Source organism: Neomonachus schauinslandi, chromosome 11 (genome assembly GCF_002201575.2).
Source record: "Neomonachus schauinslandi chromosome 11, ASM220157v2, whole genome shotgun sequence".
Classification (NCBI taxonomy): domain Eukaryota; kingdom Metazoa; phylum Chordata; class Mammalia; order Carnivora; family Phocidae; genus Neomonachus; species Neomonachus schauinslandi.
Window position 1 is genome coordinate 17761598 of NC_058413.1, and position 26960 is coordinate 17788557.

The window sequence follows — 26960 nt, forward strand, 5'->3', positions numbered from 1 at the left end:
CACTCTCCTCGGGTTCTTTGCTCAGGCTGGTCTGCTTGATCTGCCCTTCTCCCACATAGCTGAAAGGCCTCCCCAGGACCGTTCAAAACCTCTCTCCACAGCCACCATGAGTATACAAGCCTCCCACTCTTACCCTACACACACAGATTCCCCATCCTCCTTACTTTGCTTCATCCCCCTTCCCCCCCATAGCATAAAGCACTTACACTATGTTACTCCTTCTTTCTTCTTTTTTAACCTGTCTCCCTCCTTGGCTTGCCTCCCCTTCCCCAGCTCAAATGTAAGCTCTACAGGGGCAAAAATTTTTGTCCCTTTGTTCACTGTAGTTTCTCCAGCACCCAGAAGAGTAAATAGCACGTGGTTAGCACTCAATAAATGCACCCAATGCTATGTCTAGAAACTTTTGTAGTAAGGAAGACAAGCTTGCCTTATATCCTTTTAGGATTATCATTTGTAGTACCCACGTCGCTTGCTTTTCAGTGACACAGGTAAAAGGAGAGTGCAAAGTTGTAATATGCCATCATCACGTTAACATGGATTCATTTAATATGTTTGTGTTCATGCTGGACACCATGTTCCATTTCTAGATGTCTCTACATAAACCTCGACAGAAAGAATTACATTCCAAGAGGGAATTTAAATTCTGTCCACATGTATATGTTTTCATCATGAGATGAGTATCAAAGTACAAAGTAGTGAGTCCTTAAACATTTTTTAATTGAATTAGTTTCCAACATATTCAATAAAGAGCTTTGGTAATTTCCTTTGACACTGTAACTACCGAGCAAAGTAGCAGAATCCAAGACCACCTAAATCTCAGGTAATTTTTGGTGTCAATAGATTTAAAAAAATTAGAGTACAACTTAAGTTCGTTTCATTCTCGAAAGGTATCACAATAAATCTCCTCTTCCACACTGCATCCGCACCATTTGTTTGGTGTCAGCACTGATGCTCACTCCATATAAAGTTCAGGTCTGTCGTATTTCAATGCAATAAATGCTCCAGTGAGAGGAATTCATCTATTTAGGGCAGGGCCACATTTGAGGACATTGAGAACGATAATAACATCTGTATTTATTCCCAGTGTATGGGGGACTGGCACAAAGAAAAATCAGAATGGCAACGTCATTATGTGCGCAAGACAATTCTTCTCGTGTTCCCCCCATGCTACTGCACAGAAACAATGAAAGAACAAGAAATTAAAATCTGGCTCACTGTGTTGTGAGGTGAGCTGACTCTATATAAATCATTCTCTCTTTTACTCTACACTCTTGGGTTCAAACCTTATCTAGCACACATCAGACTATAACATCAAGTTGATATAAAGTTAAGTCTAAAAGCTGTGCTCCACTATTTTGAAAGTTTGGAGTACGCTGGGTTCTCTTTTAATGAATTTTTTCACGTGCCTAGAAACAGATTTTCATGCCATTATCTCAGTCTTCAGTGTCAAATACAAGAGCACACTTGCCCAGCTGAAGTAGTAAAAGTTACAGCTCAGAAGTTTCTAACTTGGAGGGAAGGGAACATGTTTTGTATGCTTGTACATGGATCCCTCCCCAACGCTACCAACTCCACTGAAAACTACCACCCACAACAATCAACCAACCAACGTGTGAAAGCAAATAAAAATATCACCCAGGTCACTGTGGTTTCACCATTTCAACAACAAAATGAGAGAGAAAAAGGCAATGTGTTTTTCATAAAACTACGTTTATTCAGTTTAAATGATTCTGAGATTATGTTCGTAATTTTTGGGTGCTAAAATGTCTTTTCTTCTATGTAATGATGCTAATGGATCTTCCTGTTTTTGTTTTATGTCCTTAGCTGGCAAAACTAAAAGCTAGAAACACCTAAACACTGCAATTACTTTTTTTTTTTTCTTTTACACAAATCTCCTGGTGTTTAAAACTCAGAGCTTAGGAACCACAGCCTTGGTAAAGACCTACCTACCTTCCATGTTACATGTTTCACAATATTGAATTACTTCTTGGTGATTTCCCTCAAACAAGTTATGGAGCAGGATAAAAGTAAGTCTTCACTTACAGTAAGCCAGTGTAAAAACAGCCTTAATTTCAAGCACCGAAGAAATACATTTTCAGTCATCACTGTGGTTAAATCAACTTTTATTAAAGCTAGTCAGATTGCTATCTACAGGGTATCGATTTATCACTTCTCCATTATCATTACTGTTTTGGGAAAAGCCTGCGGTCACATATGTGAACAGGATTGATGCAGTGCAGAAACAAAGGAGGCTGGGGTCCAAGCAGGCCATTCTCCTGGGTCAGGGATTTAGTGGCACTGTAGGTGGCTGCTCATCTCAATGTATTTTTTGGTCCATTTTCCTTTATAAATCATACCATATAGCTTTCAGTATTTACATGCATTTAAACTGAGAAGAAATATGTGTTAGAGGAAAGCATATATTAGTGGGCTTCATGTGTCAAAAGGAACTCCATATTTCGTGTATTATTTTTATGTCATTAGCTACCTTTTGAGAACAAAAAGTTCCACATAAATGTACAAATTGGGACATACTTTCAGAAAACCTCATAGCGATGCATATTACAGTGTGTCCTCCCATAAGTGAATCAATTAATCTCCACTCCCTCGAAGTGTTAATAACAAACAAAAAGAGTAGCTGGCCATTACTTTTTAAAGTATAACTCAGAGAAAATACAAGAACCATCATCATTGGCATTTTGGGCCAAATGAAACCACTGAAGCATTATGTCTGATTCAATCATTCTGTGATTTGCCAAAATCATGTTCCTTCCCATTACACTGTTCTTGCTAGCATTAGTTCTATGTCCATTTGATAGGAACATTTATATTAAACTTCAAAATAACTCCTGGCAGTATTCAAAATATATGGCCAGAACTCCTGAAGGCAACTTTGCTTTCGTCCCAATTATGACAACATTTAGCCTTATTAGTAATTGATAAAATGACAACCGCAGACTTTGGAGAGGGGTGGGTGCCTTGCCGTAAACACGCGTAAGCTGGCACGCCTGGCCAAGCTACTCAGTACAGTTACCAATGCTTAGTTCTTCTTGGCTTTCTTCATATAGCGAGCCCGCGTGGACTTGCCCAAATTCATGGTCATTTTGAAATACAGCCAGGTAGGCATAACTGAAAGTATTGAGTCCTAGGGAAAGAAAATGGGGAGATATGTAATGACAGCCTACAATTTGGGCTAACTTAGAGCATCTGATCTTAATGTTTTACTCTACTGTTGTTTTGTCGGTAAATCTGAAAGTTCTTGGGTGTTTAAAATAAAACATAGATGCCTCATTAGTAGGTCTAGACAATGTATAGATGCTGATACATCACATGCTATTTTGTGACTCAGCGGGAAAGAAAACCCCAAAGCAAAGTACTGATTTGAGACTTGCAGAGCTACATACCATAAGAAAATGGACCGGGTATCCGGTGGTTCGGGACTGCAAGCCCACCGTTCTCATTGCAGACTTCACATACGTCTCTGCAGACGGCTTATCCAGGGTTGGCTTTCGGATTTTCGACAGCTTTGTAGCTACGTAGTACGGCCGGACACTCTAGAAAGGCAACACACACCCCCCACCACAAAACACAAAAACAAAAACAAAAACCATGCTGTTGATTAGGAAGACCACAAACTAAGAACTGCTTGACTGCTCCTAGCGGCAGAAACATAGAAACACTGTGGTGAAATCTAAAGTCCGCTTGAGAGAATACATGACAGCATAAAATCAATTGTAATAAGGTAATCTATCCATGAAACAATTTGAGACTGAGAAAGTATTAAAAATAAGCAGAAATAGACCTTTTTGAACCTTTAAAAAGAAGGCACTTAAACAAACCTGGAGAGCAGAGGTTCTGGACAGGATACTCTTTCTACTCTGATGAAACTGAACATGGTTACAAAACCACCACGGAGATTTTTGACATTTTATCCTCCTAAAGAGACAATGCTCATTTTCTTTCTGATTTGTCGCTCATTAAGATGGTTCTGTCAGCTTTGGTGCCTCTAAAATAAGCATTTCCCCTTCTCAGACTTTAGCTACTACTCTTCCTCCCTAGTTTCTTACCACTCTGTGTCTGAGTTTTATAAACTTTGCTGCTGATAAGATCAGATCTCCCACCCCCAACCTTTTTTTTTCTTTTTTCTTTGTGGGGGGAGACATGTGGAAACAGCTTGGGTAACCAAGAGACCCTTGACGGGAGTGGCGTGGGAGGACAGATCTGAACGCTACCTGTTAGAAGAACTTAACCAACGTCAGGTTCTTTATTGCTTAAGCTTGACACATTTGGATAGGATTCAACATAGAACACAAGGAGACGCTATTACAACGGGTCCCCAGTCATGACACCAGAGGTTCCTTCTATAGTTTGAAATAACTTGGGCTTGGTTGTTCACCAAAGAGTGAATGTATTCTACTTATCGCGTGTGCATGAGAGGAAAGGGTATCAACAACAGTGATACTTCTGTTAAAGAAAAGGATTAAGGGGGCCTGGGTGGCTCAGTCGTTAAGCGTCTGCCTTCAGCTTGGCTTGTGATCCCAGGGTCCTGGGATCGAGCCTCACATCGGGCTCCCTGCTCGGTGGGAAGCCTGCTTCTCCCTCTCCCACTCCCCCTGCTTGTGTTCCCTCGCTTTCTGTGTGTCTCTCTTCAAATACATAAATTAAAAAAGAAAGAAAGAAAGGAAAGAAAGAAAGAAAAAGAAGATTGAATACCTGGTGATCAAAATCAAAAACTTCACTACAGGTAGAAATAAAATTGAGATGTGTTCCGGACTAGGCACTTCCTTCCTGCCGAGAGCTGGAAAGAATATTCCCATGTCTCTTTGGGGTTTTTGTTTGTTTGTTTGGTGGGTTTTTGAATTTTTCCCACTCCCAAGTATGAGTCAAGGAATACAACTCACCCTCCTTAACATGGGAGCTGAAAGTTCAGCCCGCCTGGTAAGAACCAAGGACCCAAGGGCCTAAGCACGGTCTCTTCTCCATCTTTCTCTTATGTGCCTGCAGCCGGAAACCCACACTAGGTTAACTAACGTCCCCCAAGTACCTCAATACCTGAGCCACCTGTGATTAGGTGACTCTTCGTTTTTGAGAATTTATCCCTATCCACATATCCTCCACTTTGTGAGCAAAATACTCTGTCAAAAAGGTCTTCAATTTTTTTTAAAGATGTTTATTTATTTATTTGAGAGAGAGAACACAGAAGGATAGTGAGAGGGAGAAGAGACTCTCCGCTGAGCAGAGAGCCCAATGAGGGGCTTGATCCCAGGACCCTGAGATCATGACCTGAGCTGAAGGCAGACACTTAATTGACTAAGCCACCCAGGTGCCCCAAAGGTCTTTAATTTTAAAGCCACATTGCAGCAAGGATACAGTATGAAAAGAAGAATTCACCAAGACTCTAACAATGCATAAGGAAAGAAAACTGTTTACCAAGCTGAGTGGCAAACAAAGCAAAAGAAAGCATATGCATATGCACTATCTCGAGTAATGAAAGGACACAAGCAAGCTGTGTCACATCTCTGTCTCAGGTTTCCTGGTTACAAAAAAGTGAAGATTTAAAAACCCATTTCCATCTATGGATCACAAGCCTGCTGAGGGTTCTGTCAAGTTCTGAGTGTCTCAGGATGAAGATGGTCTGATAATTATACCTTCCAATTATACAATGATATTATCACCCTCCCTCTCTCTGTAGATATATGGCATAAATTGGACTATTTGGATCTTGCGGAAGAATTAAATGGCACTGCCTGGCTGAACCACTTGATGGTGCCACAAGTTCACTCACCAATTCAGCTAAACCATCCAGATAGCCTAGGGAACCACCTAGCTCAGGAAGTGGAGGCAAGAGACACATGCCTAGGAATCCCAAGTCAAGCTATTTTTTTCCAACGAAGAAATGTAAATTCTGTTCTGGAAAGGGTATTTATTTCCGACAATGGCAGTTAACATGGCCTAGCAGAAGAGGCAAAGGATTCAGAGACAAAATAAGTTTAGAGCGAAGTCTTAAATAAAGTGGAGGACTTTGCCAGGTAAACAAACAAGGTAAGAACATTTTGGGTAATGAGAATAGTAGGAGCAAAGGAAAGGAGAGAGAGCATGAGGTTCTCAGGCAACTACAAGCTGTTCAGTATGGTTCAGGTGTCAGAAATGTGTGGAGTAGCGGCCGGAGGAAAGCTAAATGGAACAGAAAACTAAACCCAATCACTCGACAGTAGAGATTCCGAGAGTATCAGCTCTATGCGAACATGGTCTTATTCACCACCATATGGCCAATGCTCAGAGCAGCACCTAGCACACAGGAGGGATGCACAGATCTGCCGAGTGACTTAGCAACAGAACTCCTCAGTGTGCACGGCACTGAAGAATTGTACTGGGGCCCCCTTCCACCACTGCAGTCCGGAAAATTAATTACACCAGGAAGTTGACAATGTAATAAGAGTTTAAACCAAAACTTTAGATATTCTGAAGCTTAAGCAAGATCATATATCTAAACTAAGACAAACTTATAGGTCTAACTACTTGCCAAGAATTTAAAAATGAGTATTTTAAATTATGTGTAAAAGTAAAGAAATGTACCTCAAAGTGTCATCTAGGTACATCCTTAAAGAGTTCACCAAAAACACAATAAACAATAATTAAATTGATCCATTCTCCTGCCACTCATGGAAACATTACAATGAACAGGTTGAGAAGATATTCACCCTTCTACAGGAAGTATTTTGGGCAGAACAAATTTTACAAGTTGCTTAAGCTCAAAATTTTGCCATTATAAAGATTTCCGCCTGGAAACAACCTGGGTCTCCTCAGCCACAGGTGCAGACAAGTGCCCTGATCTTCCAATTTAGAATCCCAAAGTGAAAACAATTAGGCCATAAAGCAAAGCTGTTGATGTTTTGTCCTTATTCAGCCTGTTTTTTCATTTTCATTTTATTTATTTTTTAAGATTTTTTTTTTATTTGAGAGAGAGCAAGAGACAAGCAGGGGGAGTGGCAGGCAGAGGGAGAAGCAGGCTCCCCGCTGAGCAGGGAGCCCGATGAGGGGCTCGATCCCAGGACCCTGGGATCATGACCTGAGCCGAAGGCAGACGTCTAACTGAGTGAGCCACCCAGATGCCCCTCAACATGTTTTTTAAAAAACAAATCCCTGGAGACAGCGTGGTATCTTTTTTTCCTCCCCCACTGGAGTAGCTTGCTTAGGTAATCTGGTCCTTACAAAATAAGTGAGGGGGCCTGACTCAGAACAGGAAGGCTACTGTAACTTAATGTCATGGAGTACTGGAAAGATGGATGCCCAACACTGCATGGCAGGTATTCAAGAATCAGATACTGAACCTTGTAACTTCGGGTGGTCGAGCATCTCTCCTGTTGTCACCTGTACTAAACATGCTTCTTGAATTTAAAAATGACCAGAACAACTCACAACCAGGCTTTGGAAAACGTGGATCCAGCAGACACCAGACTCTAGTCCATTTGCACAGTATGGAATTCTGGGCACGATGTCCGATCTGCCTTTTGTGAGCATCAAGTTCACCAGTGTGACAGGCACACATTCTTAAGGCAGAAGCTGTGGCTCTGAGGAGGCATTTTAGAGAACATTTTCTCCTTATATCTGTCTATTCATCTTCCATTTCAGGATCTGATATCCTCCGGAGGACCTGTAACTACGTACACAGATCCTAGTTTGGGAAGCTAGTGTTACTTTACTTGCAGGCCATCAGATGAGCATTTCCACAAAAGGGCTCTTGCTTATCTCATCACTCTGATGGGGCAGAGAGCCCTGATGACATGGCATTGAGCAAAGGCCCCACAGTAACATTACGTATAAGCCTTAACACCTAAGCCCCAAATAAAGGAGTGAAAACGTCGTTATGTTCTGTACAAAGAAAATCCTTGATAAAAACTGACTGGCTGATAATCTCACAAATGACCTACCTCCAAATATGTGGAATTTATATGTTAAACATTCACATAACAAAAGGAAAAACTGCGTAATATCACACACACACAAAAAAACATTTGCTTAACAACAAACATTACCTGAGCACCTACTAGGACACTGCTGTTAGTGGTGGAATACAGTTGTGAACAGAAGCAAAGTCCCTAATCTTCTAGACCTTGTATCTGGGGTGAGGGTAGGACACACAGACTACAAACAAGTAGTAAAAAATGATACTACATTGGGAGGTGATGATAAAAAGGAAAAAAGAAAAGTAAGCCTGACTAAGGACAGAGGTGACAGAAGCTGTTCCTGCAGGTGACCAAGAAAGGCCTCTCTGATTGGTGACATACAGCAAAGATTTCAATGAAGGGAGAGAGCTAGCACAAAAGCTATCTGGGTAAAGATCCTTTTCGACTGAAAGAACAGGAAGTGCGAAGGCCCTGAGGTAGACATGTGCTTGAAGTGTTTGAGGAACTGCAAGGAAGCCAGAGAAATAGCAGGGGATGAGAGATAATGTGGAATGTTTGAAATCAGAACACGGTAGGTCATAAGAACTCATGATTCTACTCTGAAAGAAATTAAAAGCCACAGGAGAATTTTTGAGTAGAGAAGTGAAATGACCTGGATTTAGCTTGAAAGCGATCACTCTGACTGTTGGGAGCAGACTGTGGGGGCTATAGGCAAGGATGGGAGGAGGGAAGGCTGGGTAGGAAGGTACTGCAAAATGTTCAGAGCACGTGATCATGATGGCTTAAATTAGTGGTAGCAGCGGTGGTCCCAAAAAGTGGTCAGATAGTGGATATGTTTAAAGGATACTGAAGTCGGGGCGCCTGGGTGGCTCAGTCGTTAAGCGTCTGCCTTCAGCTCAGGTCATGATCCCAGCGTCCTGGGATCGAGCCCCACATCGGGCTCCCTGCTCGGCGGGAAGCCTGCTTCTCCCTCTCCCACTCCCCCTGCTTGTGTTCCCTCCTCACTGTGTCTCTCTCTGTCAAATAAATAAATAAAATCTTTAAAAAATTTAAAAAAAAAAAAAAGGATACTGAAGTCAACAAGATTTCCCAATGCACTGAATTTGGGGTATGAGAGAAAGAGGTAGTAGGGTATGAGGTGGGGGAATGTCAGTTTTGAAATCAGGTGGACTTGACCACTTACTAGTTGTCTGACCTTGACCAAAATACTGAGCTTTAGCTTTTTCCTCTGCAACTGGGAGATATAGCATCCTTCTTATTGTACTATTACGAGGATTAAATAAAATAACTGTCGGTTAAAGTGTGTGGGATTTGAACTCTGGTATTTTCAAAGGTTTATAATATTTATATTTTTCAGAATAAATTTAGAAAGAAAAACTTGGCTGAATTTTTATATTTTGTAAAAAGTGGAAGAACACCATATTTACAGAGTGACTCCTGAGGTAACCACCGGGCTATGTTAGTTCTTTCTGGACTTACTCTGACATCTTACAATTATTACCCCTGAAGTTTTTTAGTTCTTGTGGTGCAACACTGTTGTAAAGGGCCAGGCGAAATAGAGGTTATCAATGACAAACATGGAGATTCACATGGCTGGAAGGGATCAGAGTCCAATGATCCCCAACAGGACGAACATTACTATTCTTAAGCCATTTCTCAAAGTTGGTGCAGTTGACCAGATATGATTATTTCCTGGGAGAATCATATTGCTTTATAGTTCTACGTAGATTCCATCTGCACTAAGAAAGACACACTCCATTACCTTCTTTTGTTGGCATTGGCAATTAACAAGAAGAGTGGATGAAGAATTCCGTTTTCAACCCTGATAGTCACTTTTCAATAGTTAGCTTTCTAGCTCTTTGAAGCCCAAAAGATCTCCATGATTATTCTAAGCTATAAAATATTTAACAAAATATAAAACAGGAATATCTTCTTTTGGTTAAAAAAAACCTTGAGTTTTGTTTTCTCCCTCATCTCAATGTGTCCTCTTTATTTTCTAGATTTATTCTGATTAAAAACTGCATTTAGCTGAATTAACAAAACCATCATCTCTCATCACCCAAGAGGACCAAAGCACTGGAAGGTGGTAACTTAAGAGAAGGGGGCCCAGTGAATGTCCCCATTACAGTAAGTTCACATCTAAATGGAGTATTCTTCTGCAATCTCACGCTAAAAATGAGAAAACCCATTTCACTTTCAGGCCAGCTGAAACCTACAACCACCTTCTCTGGGTTTCGTGGTCTTGACCTATGTCCTCATCTGTCCTCTGGTAAAGAGTCAGATAAACTAAACCCTAAGGGATGGTTTCAGTTAGCAAATGATCTCCTCATTGATAGCATTTCCAGACACTTGGTTTCCCAGCTCCAAGGAAGAAAACTGTATGGTGCAGAGAAACACCTCCGTGTGAAACAGAAAGAACGCAGACTTCGGAGTTATTCAAACCCAGGTTACAAATCCAGAGATGGGTAAATTCCCCATACTTTCCCACATTCTTGAACACATCACCCTCCTCCAATTTCTTCATAGCGCTTATCACTGTATACTGTCATCTCATTCGTGTATCTGTTTACTTGTTTATTGTCTCCCCACTAAACATAAGTTTCTACCACATCCATCTGTCTCCGTCTGTCTTTTTGCCACTGTATCCCCAGGTACCAGACTACTAGGTACCCTCTAAATATGTCTGGATTGAAGAAATGTGGTGCATGATATATACCTCTAGTTTTGGACTTAACATCCCTTGTCTTTGTAATGTGTTTAAATATCTGTCTTCTCTTTCTGTGTGTGCCTTGAGGACAAGGATGGTGTCTTATTCACCTTTGTTACCTCCCTGCCTCGCTAAGGACCTGGCAAGCAGCAGGCATTTGTCGTCTGACACACTGGACTGACCTTACACAAGTTACGCAACTCCTATCGCTTCTTTGTTTCTTGTCTGTAAAATGGAACTAGGTTGAGGTCTATCTCAAATAAGGTAACAAAATAGTGGGAAACATGGAACGTATTGTACATATTCGATAAGTGCAAGTTTCTTTCCTCTCTTCTTCACACTTGCATATCAATTCAGTTTCTGGTGTTCTTATATCTGCCCCATCATTTGCGCCCACTTGCCAGAAGGGGAGACTAGGGCTCAAAGTAATGAAGCGGCTTTCTGTAGGTCAGATGACCACTGACTGGTGATATCAGAACTAAAACCTTGGTTTGCTGACGCCAAGCCCAGCGTCCCTTCCTCACTGCCCCTAAGCACACCAGTGACAAATGTGGTCTGCATAAAACCATGGCCTGGATTGAGGAAGCTGTGACTTCTTGCTTTGAAATGACCAACTAGCCAGGCAGGGCTTCATGAATTCTTTAGCATCAAAAACCTCTTCATAAGGCAGGTTTGTAAGGAATCATCACAGGATGCTAAACCTAGGGAAAACTAAACTGATATGGAGGCAGGATAGCTGCCTGATCTTAAAGTGCCTCCCCACAGATTGCTTAGTCATGCAAAGGGGGAAAGATAGTAACTATGCAGCAGAGAAACTGGGTAACACCTTGAATGAAGCAACCAAATCAACATCAGCAATGAAGGGCAGATGGATATCGTGTATCTCTGGATATGATGCCCTGAGAAAGATATAAAACCACGTGTGCCATTTTGGCCAGGAGAGCATAATGTGAATTTAACCATGAGGAAGCATCAGAAAAACCCCAGACAAGCAGTGTTCAATCAAAAAGAGCAGGATGTGTACTCTGCTCTTTAAAAATGTCAGTGTCATAAAAACAATGAAAAGCTGTGGATATATTCCAGATTAGAGGAAACTAAAGGGACGGGACAACTCTATAGAGTACCTGATCCTAGAATGAATTATTTACTGGAGAATAAAAAATGCCATAAGGAATATTATGGAGTCAAAAACAGAAATACAGACAGTAAATGAGATAAAAATATTATATCAATGTTAACTCTGAAGTTGATAACTATGTTGTGGCTACATAAGAGAATATCCTTAACCTTTGGCAGTGCACACGGAAGTATTTAGAGGTAAAGAACCACGTGTGCAACTTACCTTTCAATAATAAAGCAAATGAAGTAAGCTGCATAACATGAAGTGAATCTGGGTAAAAGGCACGAGAATGTTCTTTGTATATTCTTATTCTTACAGCTTTTCTGTAGATTTGAAGTTATTTCCAAATGAAGAGTTTTTAAAAAACAAGGCGGCTTGTGAAGGTTTCACAGAGTAAGAGTTCAGGAAGTGTAATTTCAAGAAGATGGCTTAGTCTTAGCTATTTCTTATACTTTTTCAGCATTCATGGCTAGTTGGTCCATGGCATACTGAAGGAGCTGGTACTGGGGCCCACCACCTAGCCAGTCGGATCACTTATGATTTTGCCCTTTGAAAGAGTTAAGCATAATTCTGACCGGGCTTTAATTATAGGGCAGTAATGAGAACAGACAGTCCTCACCAACATACCAACACAAGATAAGGCTTACTCAAGAATGAACTTCTTACCCTCAATTCAAACATAATGGACAGAATTTATCAGATCCAAAATTCACCTTTTTTTTCATTAGCTGTCTCAACTGTTCATTTGCATTTCCACAAAATGCTTATTTCATGGCAAATCTGAATTCATGAAGGAAATTTTAAATGCTCTCACAAAATTATAGGAAAGAAGTTGAGGGAAAGATGGAAAGATAAAACAACCTAAATTCAAAAAACCCTCTTTTTCTCCCCAGAGAGCAATCTGATATACATTCACATGAAGGGAGACCTAAAAAGATAGCTTTCCTTCCAAGGATTAGAAGAAACTGAAATGTGGCAACACAGCATTAGCCTGGAAGCCCTCTAGATACAGAGGTTGAAAATTCAAGACCAGAGGCCTATGGGAGCAAGAGAAGAAGCTCAAAGGGCCTTTACTATGAATGTCTGTGTACCATAAAGTGTGGCCATGCATAACCAGAGTCTTCCCTGATACCAAGCAAAAGGCAGGTCCCTAGTGTGCCCCAAATTACATGTGTCACTAGCAACACAGAGACAAACAAGATTAAAAAAAAAATCCAGATCTCAAGAATATATTGAAGTGGGGGGAAGCAGGGGAGCCAGAGAGTATCAGACCAAGGTATATAACCAGAAAGAGGAGAGCAGAAGGAAAGGCACATCACGTGGCTGAGATTCGGTTTCCCAGGGGAGGTCAAGTGTGGCCTGAATGGGGTGGGGAGACAGGGAGTGGGGAGCAGAGGGGAAAGGCGTGCCAGCCTAGAAGCCAGTCTGCGAGGGCAGAGCATGTCCTGGCCACCACAGGTCCACTCTGGCCTGACGCAGGGAGGGACGACGGGGTGGCTAGAGAGGCGATGGCCTTGTGGAGTCGGAATTCAATCCTAAACACCGCAGGCAGCCACTGGAGGACTATGAAGGAAAGCAACATTACCTGACTTGGATTTTAGCAAGAGCACCCAGGAAACAGCATGGGGGATAGAGTGGAAAAGAAAATTGCCAATAAATAACTCCTGGCCCAAAAAAACAGGCAGACATAAACCACCACCAAAGAAAAACCAGTAATTTTTAACTGAGCTTTATTTAGGCCAGCTGTTTCTGTCCCTTTGATCAGAACTAGTATGACATTCTATTCTACTTCAGCATTCTGATGTGTTCACACAGAAATGATAGCCGTACTTTCCTTCACAAACATGTGAGCTTTTATTTTTATTTTTTTGCCAAATTCACGCTACATTTAAACCTTGAATGAATTCACTTGAAGGAAGACAATGATCAATGAAATTACATAATTGAGAAGTCATTATTGGGGAAAAACAAGTTTATCAAAGTTAAACATTTCAAAAAACAAATTGCTAGTATGTTTTTGTCGTAGTTTCTAGTCACGCCAGGCTAATAGGCAGAGAATATGGAGAAAAGATCTTTGAGGGAAACAAGCTGTGGGAATGAGAGAGGAGACGGTCTTGTCTGTTCAGAGAATTTCAGAAATCGCTCGTCTGTGCTCACAGAGTGTAATACTCCCTTTTGTCATTCAAGCACTTGCAGCTTCTGGCCATGCTGCCTGTAGGTCACCCACTGATGGATCTGTGAGATTCCTGCTTAATCTCAGTAGGTGTTTAAAAATTTTGAAATTAATAACTTGATTACAACAGAAATGGCACGACACTGTGTGGCACGTGATACCTCACATCCCCTCAATGCTTTACTGGCTCCTTGTCACCAAAATACACCATGTTCTACACAGCAGATTTCAGCTACTAGCATTAAAATGACAGGGTCAAGGAGAGAAGGGGGAGTACGGTAGTTCAGTGTAAAATTCAGGGTTCTCGAAAACCCTGTCTTCCTCCCCAATGTACCCTATGTATTAATGGGAAGCTGCAAATCAGAATAATGTCAAAGGGCTATGACATCTAAGGACGACATGGGCGAGACCTCAGGAGGGGGCTTTGAGGAAGCAGACTCTAAGATGGCCCTGGAAGATGAGGAAACATTGGCCCTACCCTTCCCTTACCTACCACTCTCTCTCACTGTGGGTGACTTAGCTATAGTCTCCACTCATAGGATATAAGCGGTTAGAAGCTAGATCCAGACAACGCTTCGGGCCATCTCGACTGTCCAAAGATACAAGGGAGGAAATGGAGCTGAATCCGTAACTGCCTGAGCACAGACGGCACCAATGTGTTCAGCGCTGTCCTAAAGGCCTCAAGTTAGGAGCCCAGTGATTAAAAACAAAGGCTTTGGTGCCAAACGGCCTCAGATTTGAGTCCTGGTTCAACATGGACAAGTGGCTTAAACTCTCTAACTCCGATTTCCATAAATTTACAGAAGATGATAATCACACCACCTTATGAGGTCATTACAAGATAAAACGAAATAATGGATATGTATAAAGTGCTTAGCACTGTGCCTGGAAAGTAACCCTTCAAATATTAGCTATTACAATGACTGATCATCTGGGGCTTCAGGGTGCAAAATTTGAAATACTAGGCTCGCAATAATGAGAGCCATGATGAACAACAGGGTGTGTGAAGAAGTGGGGGCAGGTCGTGGGTGGTAGTAGGAAAGGGGTACACATTGCAACTTCCCCTAAGACATCGTTAAAAATGTGCCTAAGCAGGGAAACACTGTGAGCCATTATTTCTTTGTGTTGAATAAGAGCTGCTTTGAGACAGATACTCATAAAAATCCCTACATTTGCTTCCTCTCATATTTGGTATTATATTTTCACAGCATTGTGTCTGTTAGCTACATAATAAAAGCAAAGGTCTCTACAAAAATTAAGTCAAAATGGATCAAAGGCCTAAATGTAAAAGCTAAAACTATAAAACTCTTGAAAGAAAACAGGGGGAGAGCTTCATGACATTAGATTTGGCAATGATTTCTTGCATAGGACACCCAAAAGCACAGGCAACAAAAGGAAAAATAGATAAACTGACTACATCGAAATTAAAAACTTTGGTGCATCAAAGGGCACAATCCATAGACTGAAAAGGCAACCCACAGAGTAGAAGAAAATATTTGCAAATCATGTATCTGATAAAGGGTTAATATCCAGAATATATAAAGAACTCCCACAATTCAACAATAAAGAGCTAACAACCCAATTAAAAAGGTGAAAGTGGGGTGCCTGGGTGGCTCAGTCGTTAAGCGTCTGCCTTCGGCTCAGGTCATGATCCCAGGGTCCTGGGATCGAGTCCCACATCGGGCTCCCTGCTCAGCGGGAAGACTGCTTCTCCCTCTTCCACTCCCCCTGCTTGTGTTCCCTCTCGCTGTATCTCTCTGTGTCAAATAAATAAATAAAATCTTTAAAAAAAATTTAAAAAAAATAAAATAAAAAATGAAAAAGGGTGAAAGTTTTGAACAGATGTTTCTCCAAAGAAGATATAAAATGGCCAGTAAGCAGCTGAAAAGGTGCTGAAAAGGTGTTTAGCATCACGAATCATGAGGGAGATGCAAATCAAAACCCCAATGACAGACCACTTCCTACCCATTAGGACAGCTATTATTTAAAAACAAAAAACAAAATAAAGTATTGGTAAGGATATGAAAAAGTTGGAACCCTGGTAGGTTGTTGTGGGACTACAAAATAGGTAAGCCATCACGGAAAAAAGTAAGGCAGTTCAAAGAAAAAAAAAGATACAGCCATACATATATATAAATAAAGCTGCCACCTGACCCAGCAACTCCACTTCTGGGTACCTATCCAAAAGAAGTGAAGGCAGGGTCTCAAAAAGATAGGTGTATACCTCATGTTCACAGCGGCACTACTCACCTAATTTCAGCGAACAGCAGATGAATGACTAAACACAACGCAGTGTATATATACCATGGAATTCTATTCAGCCTTCACGCGGAAGGGAAGCGTGATAAAGTACAGCACAGGTGGACCGTGAAGATGTCGCACCAAGTGCAAAACGCCACGTGCAAAAGGACCCAGACTGTAGGATTCCACCCACAGCGGGTCCCTTGAGTAGTCAGGTTCAGAGAGACAGAAAGTAGAATGGAGGGTGTCCAGGGCTGGGACGGGGGAAGTGAGGAGTTACTGCTTAATAGACTCAGTGTTTCAGTTTTGGAAGATGGGAAAGTGCTGGAGAGGGATGGTGCTGATGGTGGCACAACAATGTGAATGTATTTAATGCCACTGAACGGAATACTTAAAAGTGATTGAAATGGTGTTTTCTGTTACGTATTTTTACCACAATTAAAAAAAAAAAAAGACACGAGAACTCGCTACCACACCTAAGTCATCCTGGTGCACGCAGTCCTCCGTGCTCTGGAGAGCGCGGGCTTTATGCACGCTCTGCCTGCCCTTGTGGTTCTGACACTGTGGCTTTGGGAACAGATCACAGCATACCTTACACATCTGGCAGCTAAGAGATACTGATAGTCCCAATTTTCTCAAAATAAAACTGTAAGAAAGAAAACCGTGCACTTAGTCCTACTTTAAGTATCCCTACTTCAGAATTCTAGGGGATAATTTTTTAAAATCTAGACTTAAGTGCATAAAAGAGAAAGAAATCATGTCTTTAATGGTGTGCTGACGTCACACTCACTTCCTTAGGAATGTGATTTTCGTTCGTTGCCAAGACGGCAACAGTTGCTGTGGAAACCACACAAAAACAGGGATACGCAATTGAAACAAACCCCACTCACCTGCACAAAGATGCCCTTGCTCTTATATTCCTCATGGAGGCACTGAGAGAAGAAATCCGCAAAAGCCTGGGATGGGGTGGGAGTGAGAAGGAAACACACACATTACATCAATCAGCCTGATTTATACTCATGGCAACACAAATAACAAACTAACCATTTAACACTGGAGTTCTTAATCATTCTTATTTCAAATGCAGAAGAGACCTTAAAAAAAAACCCTCAAAACCTCAAGTTGTTTTTATCTGCCACTAAATTTTATTCTCTTACCAAATATAATCTTCAGACCAAATTTTGACTTAACCAGAAGAGGGTCTTATCTCTTCTTTTTTTCAGAAAATTACTTTCCAAGAAGAAATGTATTATTATAAAACAAAGGATATGTTCCTCCTCCCCACCTGCCATTCAAACGGAAGTACAATATGAGTTCTGTTCAACTCTCCTCTATAGGGATTTTGTTGTCAGTAAAGAAAAGAGCAAACATCCTCTTCGTCCTTTGGGATGGCAAGATCCAAAAAGTGTAGGGATAAATGTGACAGCCCATCTTCTTCTGATAGTAAAATTTTAAATCTATTTGTAAAATATAATGTACCATTTTTCAAATATAGACTCCATCTCAGGCTTAAAATACAAAGTATCAATAACAACTCTACTAGGGTCCCAATTAATCATAGTCTTGTGCCCATGGAGCAAAACAGGGTGAGAAGCTCGAGTCCAACAATCACTTCAAGAAACATGGTGTTCATTTTAAACCTACCTCCTGTATATTTCAGAGATACAGGAAGCAAGGAGATGGCAGGAGTGGGGCGTGGTGCCACACTTCTTCAAAACAGTAGTCACTGTTCACATTTTTCCAGTGGACAAAGAGTCAGGTGAAAAAGAAGGCAAGCATTTTGCTCTTCTCCTTCTCTGACATATCACAAGGTCTTATTATATTTCGCTCATTTTTCCCTAATTTCAGCATCTCAATGGTCATTTTCATTTCAGAGATGTATCCTATACCTCAACAATGGATAAGAAGACGCTATGGACCTGCAGGCAGCAGGAAATGTATTCTAAATAATTTTTCCTACTAGTAATGTGAAGAGGTGAATGGTGATATTGTATAGAATTATGACATCTTACAGAGAGTTCTAGAAAATCCTTGTCTCACTCCAGAAGTGACAATAAAGATCAATGAGTTCTGAATAACGTGGCAAAATACTCCCACTCTCACCCAGGCTATCTTGCACCTACTATGTGTATTTATGTCCTGACTGGTGCCAAATTCTTCCACTTAGCTCTGCAGAGTTGGAACTTTTGCTGGATAAAGGTGACTTGTTCATGAACCAAATCCCCCATCATTAACACCATGTTCTGATCAACAGAGCTAACTGACCTAGGCCAGCTCTCTACGGAAAGCACAAAATCGGGCATACCTCGTTTCCTTGCATTTTGCCTTACCTCACTTCACACAGACGGTGTTCTTTACAAAATGGAAGGTTTGTGGCAGCCCTGCATCAGGCAAGTCTATCGACACCATTTTTCCAACAGCATATGCTCACTTCTTGTCTCTGTGTCATATTTTGGCAATTCTCGTAATATTTCAAGTTTTTCATTATTATTGTATTTGTTATGGTGATCTGTGTTCAGTGACTATCACATGTTGAAAGCTCAGATGACAGCAGTTTTAAGCAATAAAGTATTTTTTAATTAAAATAGGTACATTGCTTTTCTAGACATAATGCTACTGCACACTTAGTAGACTACAGTATAGTGTGAACATTAATTTTTTTCTTTTTACGTTGACCCTAGTGTAAACATAACTTTTATATACACCGGAAAACCAAACCACTCATTTGATTTACTTTATTGTTGATATTCATGCTATCGTGGAGGTCTGGAACCAAGCCTGTAATAACTCCGAGGTATGCCTGTATCAGTTTTAAAACCAGTTGACTACTAGGAGAATAATGTATCTGTGGATCTGAGATCTTGCTGCCCCATTCCTTTCCTTCCCACTCCATTTGAAAACAGCCAAGAAGAGAACTCCAAGAAGCTTCTATGCCTATTTCTCGTCATTCTTATTCTGACATGATTTACTAAAAAAGTGTTCACCTTGGTTGCAGAGTAGATGGCCAACAGTGGAACTGGGGCTATGCCACTGGCAGAGGAAATGTTCAGAATTGCCCCTTTAGATCTAAAAAGGAAAATGCACCAAGTAAACAGAAGGAAATCATAGACACAATGGCTTGTAAATTACAGCTCGTGACAGAATTATTTTAAACAGAAGAACATAGCTGTTTTTCTAACACACACATCTCCCCTCACCTTTCAGCAGCACAGATATCCTTGGTCAGTGAATGAGGCATAACTCAATCAACTAAAAATAGCTCTTGTCTGCAATTAGCTCATTTCTGTTTTAGTAATCCGGGGCATGACTGGACCAGAGCTATAGTCTCCTCCAGCTGATCTCTCCTGTCGGAGGTCTTCTCTGGCCACATCACCAAGAATCCTCGCTCTTAGAAACACTCATAATCCTTGCACGTCTTTATTTTGGCCTGCCAGCACATACTACCTTGCTGTAGCATTTAATCATCGCATATGTATAAATGTTTTTCTCCCTCAACAAAACCCTAAGCTTCTGCACATCATAGCACTTGTCTTACACTTTTCCTCAAAACCCCCTGCACAGTCCTGAGCATGTAACAGGTACTTAATAAAACCTCCTGGTGATGCGTGAATGGTTATGTTCTGCCCTCCTACTTCCTCCAGGTTGTAGATATTCAGTCACAAAACAAAGAGCGGACTATAAAATTTTGTGACTCTACAGGAGATCAAACCATATTCTTTGCCAAAAGGCCAAGCTCAATTTCTACTGTAACTTCTGGAGACTACTGAAAGCCAGAAGTCAGAAAGTTACCAGGAATTACTCATTTTACTAATAAATGAAAATGAATTGGAGGAAAGCAATGCTATAAATATAAATAAATAAATAGTTGTCAGCAAGCACATATAGGTGGGTAAAGTGTGGAATTAGGGTTTTAGGAATTTTCAACAGAATTAAGAGCCAACTCTTCCCTCCTCGAATCCATTCTTCTCGGGGTAGTGGGTGGGGTGTCAGTCCCCTTCAGCTACTGCAAGCAACCCTACCTACCTCCTGTCCTCCAGGTGAGGCTCCTTTGCTTCCCACTCAGCTTCCCCTTCTTCTTTTTCTGAATTTACCTCCCCCAAGACCTTTTTTTTTTCAGTATTTTTTTAAAAAGGACTATGTAGATCCGTTTTATGCAAAATAACAAAAGAAACATGATTAAATGGAATCTAAGTTATTTTAGACATAAATCTGAAAAAAAAAAAAAAAATCCCCAAAGGTCACCCAGTCCATCTGTCAGCCTCTAGGCGAGATGCCACTTCAACCATCAAACAGAAGTCTGGACCCTCAGCTTACTGTGTCCCTGGAAACAAGTTGTTGTCTTTTGTTACTATTTTTGAACCCAAGTCCTTACTAGTAATACACACGTTCTAAGCAGTGAAATCTTGGTCATCAAAATCAAATCTCAAATTTAAAAATGTTATATTGGGGTTTTCAAGAAAGTTGGAAATATTTAGTCAATGCGTTGATTATATCATTCTTGTACGTTTTGCTTGTATCTCAGAGACAGAAAAGCCTTTTGTTTTTAAATATTGGTAAAGGAGTAAGGGTGTCTATCAGGAGTTAGGACCCAATCACTCTAAGGCAAAAACTAGTAATTAGGAATGAATATCTAAGATTTCGATTTTATCTGTATTTGTGAGAAACTCCTCTAATCAAAATGGACAAAAGCGACTTTTGTTACTAGAGACTTTTAATAGAGTATTAATTTATGATGTTTAAAATATCTCTATCTTTTTAGGGTGTTGAAAATGTTCTCAAATTAGATTGTGGGGATGGTTGCACAACTTGGTGAACACACTGGAAACCACCAAATTGTACACTTTACATGGGTGGATTTTATGGTATGTGAAATATATCTCAATAAACCTGTAAAAGACACAGAGAGAGAAGTGTATTTATGATATATTATAAGGTGTCACCTTTAAGCTTAGAGCAGATCCCATCACATGAAAGCTAAGAGAGCTATGGTATCTTCTGCAACACAGAATGCTTTCTGAGAAGTAACCCCAAATCCTGACAAGTTGCACCCCCATTCTGAGCCCTAAGCATTCTTGTGGCTTTAGGTAGCATTTTATTTTAACCTCTTCTCGCGTAACCAGGAATTGCTATGGCCTCACTCATTCGGAGCAAATGAAGAAAAAGCTAGTTTAGAGTAGTTGTAGATGATAATGTTCTTCACGGAAGCTATAATATATCGCTGCTGGTTTTATCAGCAGGATTATGTGCTCCATTATACTCAGATTGGCAGGGGGTTACATGTGCCCTTGAACAAAAATCTTAACATTTTTAATTTCGTTCCTCACAAATGAAATGCATTTTAAAAGTCTTTTAAAATTAAAGTTTAATGTTATCAAATGCATTTTAAAAATGAAATCTTGATCTTACCAAAACTCACTCTTAAAACTTCACTCACCAAATCAATGATTTCAATACAGGAAAATGTATTTAAAGACAATAAAAACTTCTTTCCCATTTTCAAAAATAATAGACCAATAATCAAATATGTCACAATTATGCAGGTATGCTCCTTTAATTGTTTACCCCTTGAGGCAACTAAGATCTTTGTTTCTCAAATATTCTACCCCAATTCAAATTTCTAGGAGGTAGAGTTAGTTGGAATTAGTGACAAGTCAGAATTTGAGGGAACGTTATTCAAACAAAGTATTTGCACTCGAGAATACATTAAACAAACCCAAGACCAACAAAGTCTAAAGCAAGAACGACCTAGACCTGAGGAAATAAAAGGAGAGCATTTATAATTGTATCATAATGACAGCAGAGAAACACCTGTTCTACGAAAACTCTGCACCAACAAGCACACATATTTGTCTAGCAAAAACCTTCCTCCCACACCCATGCACACAACAGCACAGAATTCTCTTTCTCTCCAAGGATAATAATATTCAACTTAGTTTTGTCTGAATCATAAACAACACACCGGTAGAACTGTCTTAATCCTTGTACTGTATACAGTATCTATTCTTCATGTAGAGATGGGGATGAACATTTGGGACTGTGAGGCACAAAGGACCCGTCTTTAAAATCAACTACTTTGTCTGGCTCTAATCCTCCATCTAAGCAGAATTAGTGACGTCAAACCAGTTTCCATGGCAGAGCCGGACTCATGACAGCTCTGTTATGTCAAGCAGAAGGACAAAATGGGCCGCACTTAATTGCACACGAAAACAAACATAAAACCGAACCTTAGTTAAGCTCTCATTTTTCCGGGGACTTGGGGAATAATTCTAAGATTGGAAGGTACATTAACAATATTTGCCGAAGTTCCATAATGAAGACTCATGTTGCTCATACTTCAGCACACTTCCCAGCCTGTTATAACAAATATCCAAATAAACATGTCAAGTAATATTTTCTGTGATAGAACATTCTTAATTCATCACACTGCTTACTTGCTAACAGCCACACCATGGTGTCTCAGTGGTACAAATTACTGAGGATCTACCAGAACTAAAATACTGGGAAAACAAAGCAGAAGACACCACTGCTGATAAGGAAGCACCTTTTCATAGAAACATATTCTCTTCATTTACTAGCCCTCTTACAAGCCAAATGGTAAACTCGTCCAACCCTATAAAATTCAGTATCTGGTATTTATACCTTCCTATAGCTATGCTCTCTGGTAGAATTCCCTCAGACCTGTGGAAACCCCATCCTAACACTTTCCTTAATTGTCACCTGGATAAAAAAATTGCCAGGCCTTTATTTTCCCATAAATGCCCTCACTATTCCATCAGACTGCTGCGGTATCCTTGTCACATCTCTGTAAAAATGCTATTGTCATAGAGGAAGTGATAGGTCTCCTTTGAATAAGGCACTGATTTCTGCCTTCCTCGGGAACCTCAGCACTGCCCTGTGGTGCCGGGGAGAGAGATGGGGAGGTGCAAGTGCGCCGGGGAAGGACTGGAACGCAGGGTCAACTCCGACGTGGGCAGCGAACTGCATACGGAGTTTGATGGCAGGTAAGGGAGGTTGTGCAGAAAACACTCCGTGATGATTTTTCCTATTTCCATTTCTTATCAGAGAGTGCGTAAGTGGGTTCCTGGAGGGTCATTACCTTTTTTTTTTAATTTAAGCTTAAATATAACACTGAAATTGGTACAGACAATTCTCTAACAGACTCTCAAGAAGACTGAGAAACGTATCAAACACAGTTCTATGTCAGAAAAGAATCCTGGAACAGAGTGGTCAGACATATAATTAGAACCAGCAATCCAAATACATTATACAAATCCTGCTTTGCTGAAGGAAGTTTGCAAACATTTCCCACATGAAAGAGAACTGCCTGCCCTAAAACACCATAACATGTCATAATTCCACCTTAAGCAATACAGTATGAAAGGGGCTATTTTTAGCTTTTCCATGGTTGTTATGGCAACCACCTCCTGGCTCCAGCTGTACACAATGTTTATAATTCCAGAGAAGTGGAAAGAGCAAGTTTCCTCTATAATGTAATTATGCACTTTCTACTTCTGTGGCAATAATACCTTAGTTTAATTATAGATACTTGTTTAGTGATAGTTGGCTTTAGGCTACCGTTCTAGAGGGTTTAGAAAATCTCATACATCAGAGGTAGAATCAGTGAAAGGGGAAAAACAACAACAACAACAAAGGATCTTTATAAAGGACTCTGCTTTACTCAATGGAAATACGACTCCTATGGAAACCAACCATAGGAAATATGCCATTTAAGGACGGTATAAAGGGCAGGCTATAATAAAATCACTTATCATGTGTAAGGAAGAAGGCTTTCAGATGATCGGTTCCCTTGGAGTTTTTCCTCTCCTCTTGGGCACACAGCTAACGACATTACTGGCCTCCTGTGCAGTTAGTGGTAGCGACTGAGTTCTGGACAATGGCTGTTGGCAGAAGTGATGTATACCACTTCCAGGCCTGGCCCATGAAACCTCCCACAAAATCATCCTTATTCCCTCTTCCCTCTTCTGCTAGCTGGATGAAGAAAATGCAGCGGAGAGTTGCAAGTTCCAAGGGGAGGACAGCCCCTACCTGGAAGGAGTCTGAGATCCCTGAATGACTGGGTAGAGCACAGCCCCGACCACTGATCCACACTGGCTGTGTATCAGGAGGAAAAAAGTCAACCTTTAGAGTGGTAAGCCACAGAGATCTTGGGATGGTCTCTTATAGCAGTTAGCTTACCTTAATTAATACAACTAGTAACTCTTAATTCGAGTCGACTTCGCTGTTCCCTTTCCTAACCGAAAGTACGGATTCATAAAGTCCACTTATATTTCTTACTGGTTCTTAACAAGTGCCACAATCACCCTCATGGTGTCAGTTTCAGTCCATAGCCTATGATGGCTTTTCACCAGATCATTTCTCAACTTTAGTTTAAAATCAACTTGATTTCCTAAAGGCAAAGATCCAGTTCATCTTCTGTATACCCCATGATAAACTCTACTCAGTGAGTGCCTGCTGAATGAATGGAACCTCTTCTTTGCATTGTTTTTATCTAATGCTCCAGCTAGAACTGAGATCATGGCTGCTAGGTCTCTAAAGATAGGAGTGAAGTTCCTGGCACCCTATGTTCGTATCATTTACTAACTAATTATGAAGCTTCATGGCGCTCAATCTCTTTGGGACTCACTTTCTATCAAATGGGGGGGGGGGCTGGTTTCAATTACTTAAAGTACTAAAATTCCATGACTATTTAAATCCATTATGATCTGCAAGATTACTTCACAACCGTCATCTCTTTTGATATGGTTTTCACCAACACACTTAAAAATTCCTTTTCCAACACTTCCGTGGTTTATAAGTATTTTGTTTTTAATGGATGGACTTACTGTCCTGAATTAGTACAAGTCACTGGCAGATATCAAAACTGGATTAAGATGATGGCCAAAATTTCATCCCTCCTGGGTTCTACCCTGTCAGCCCCAATTCTCTGTAATCTCTTAGGGTTCTGTCTGGTTAGACCACTGTCTGTTCACTTCCATATCTGACCATCAGGGGCACACTCCCACTATCAACCAACACGAAGCAGTCTGAGGCTTTAAAGGGAAATTTTACTAAAGGAATTGAAATATACCAAACTTTATATAAAATGGAATTACAAACAAAAACTGCAAAGAAGCAGTTTCTCCACAAGTCTCTGTAGATGCCAAACAAAATGGATTCCTAACCTTGCTTTCTCCTCCGTACAATGGTGGAAGGCTATCAAAGTTAAATGAGTTAACACACATCAAGTCCTCCATACAACACTTGGCATGTAATAGGTTCACAATAAACATTAGCTGTCAACCCTGCCCGAAGCTGGTCATAGAGGTTTCTTCACAGAAGTAAGGTCTTTGGGCTCTGCCCTTTCCGAAGCTGTGATTCCTTTGGATCTCTTCCAAACTCAAAGCTGTTTTGCAGAGGAAGGATGACTGTGAAGCCCTAAATTTAGCAAACGATCAAGCTAGCTCAAGATGCAAGCCCAGATCTTTTCAACAGGTTTCTTTTGAAAGCCTAGACATCATTCAGGCTTTTCCAAGGGAGAAACAGAGCTTAATTACAATTTTACACTTCATGCTATTTCAAGAAGAAACTCTATGACACATTTCTCAATGAAAATGAAGACACCCAGCATATATCCTAGTGGAACCCAACTCAAATCAGAACACAAAGGGGGCTCCACGGTGTGGGTTTCTGCTCTAAGGGTGGGTTTGACATCTTATAACCATTTTATATAGAACATGCCTAAGTTCCTCATATATCCATTCACCCATTAAGAACTAAACAACTAGAAGATGGGGTCTTGCTTTGTGAAACTCCACTGATTTTAGTTCTGAGTGCATATAGCTTTAAGAAGGCATTCCAGGGAATACCCCAGGAACTCTATCCGCCCCCTCAGAATAGCAGGCAATTGAGTTGGTGATGGTGACTCAGGCAGACTTTTTAATCCTGATCTAAAGGAACCACCACAACCCTGGAGAGGGAAATAAAAAGGGAATCGAGTGGAAAAGGCCTCCACCACCGGATGATTCATACTCCACTGTGTGACTCGCCAGGCACATTACTCTGTTGCTAAGACATGGATGATAGGTTCATTAGTCACTTCAATGAATTTTGCAAAGAAAGGATTCTCCCTATAAATAATCATGAGCTCTGTCTCTCTAGTGTTTGTGTGTGAGCTCATGACTCACCTTTCCACCATACCAGGCAGCACCAATCGTGTCATCTGCAAAAGAGAAAACAAAACATTCGTGATGGCTGAGGATACGGGTAACAGATAAAGAGTGGAGAGAAGCCACCCACTCAAAACAGAAGGGAATCACGAAACCACTCACCACTCTACAGACAGCAGTTTATTTTATATACTCTATATAATTTGGCTGTGTCAAGAGTGCATAAAAAGGAATCAGATGAAATCACTGGAGATAACACTGGGAATACTTTCAGTAAACTTGGCTAAAAGTAGCCTTGCCTGAAACATAATACTGGCACAGAGATTTTCAAATAATTAAGGACTTACAGTGAGCTCTAGTCTCCCAAAATGTACTCTTGGAAAGGGACATACATTATTAAAAGAAATATCTGCGAACCAAGATTACTTAAGATTTCTAATTTTAAGTGCTCAAACGATCTTTTCCTATCAAAAAAGCCTTTAGAAGAATGCCCTAAAGTGACAGGTTGGCGAATGTTAAGTGTATCTTCACATTTCATTTCCCTTGTTGGTCTAGCTGGCTGTGAGTAAAACCCATCCTTAAAGAAAGTTAAGGTTATCTGTGATCTCTCGAAAGCAACAACAAAGAAAAATGACATCTGCATTTT

The 26960-nt window shown here is 40.6% G+C and overlaps 1 protein-coding gene across 1 annotated transcript in view; it reads right to left on the reverse strand.

Moving 5' to 3' along the window:
* Positions 1–2106: 2106 nt before the first annotated feature.
* Positions 2107–26960, reverse strand: part of HSD17B12 (hydroxysteroid 17-beta dehydrogenase 12) — a 160171-nt gene continuing 135317 nt past the window's right edge. The window contains exons 7-11 of the mRNA XM_021685385.1: positions 26333–26367; positions 19133–19214; positions 17039–17104; positions 3405–3554; positions 2107–3145 (exon numbers count right to left, since the gene is read on the reverse strand). Coding sequence (XP_021541060.1) covers positions 3041–3145; positions 3405–3554; positions 17039–17104; positions 19133–19214; positions 26333–26367 — 438 coding nt within the window. The 3' untranslated portion in view covers positions 2107–3040. The remainder of the gene's footprint in view (positions 3146–3404; positions 3555–17038; positions 17105–19132; positions 19215–26332; positions 26368–26960) is intronic.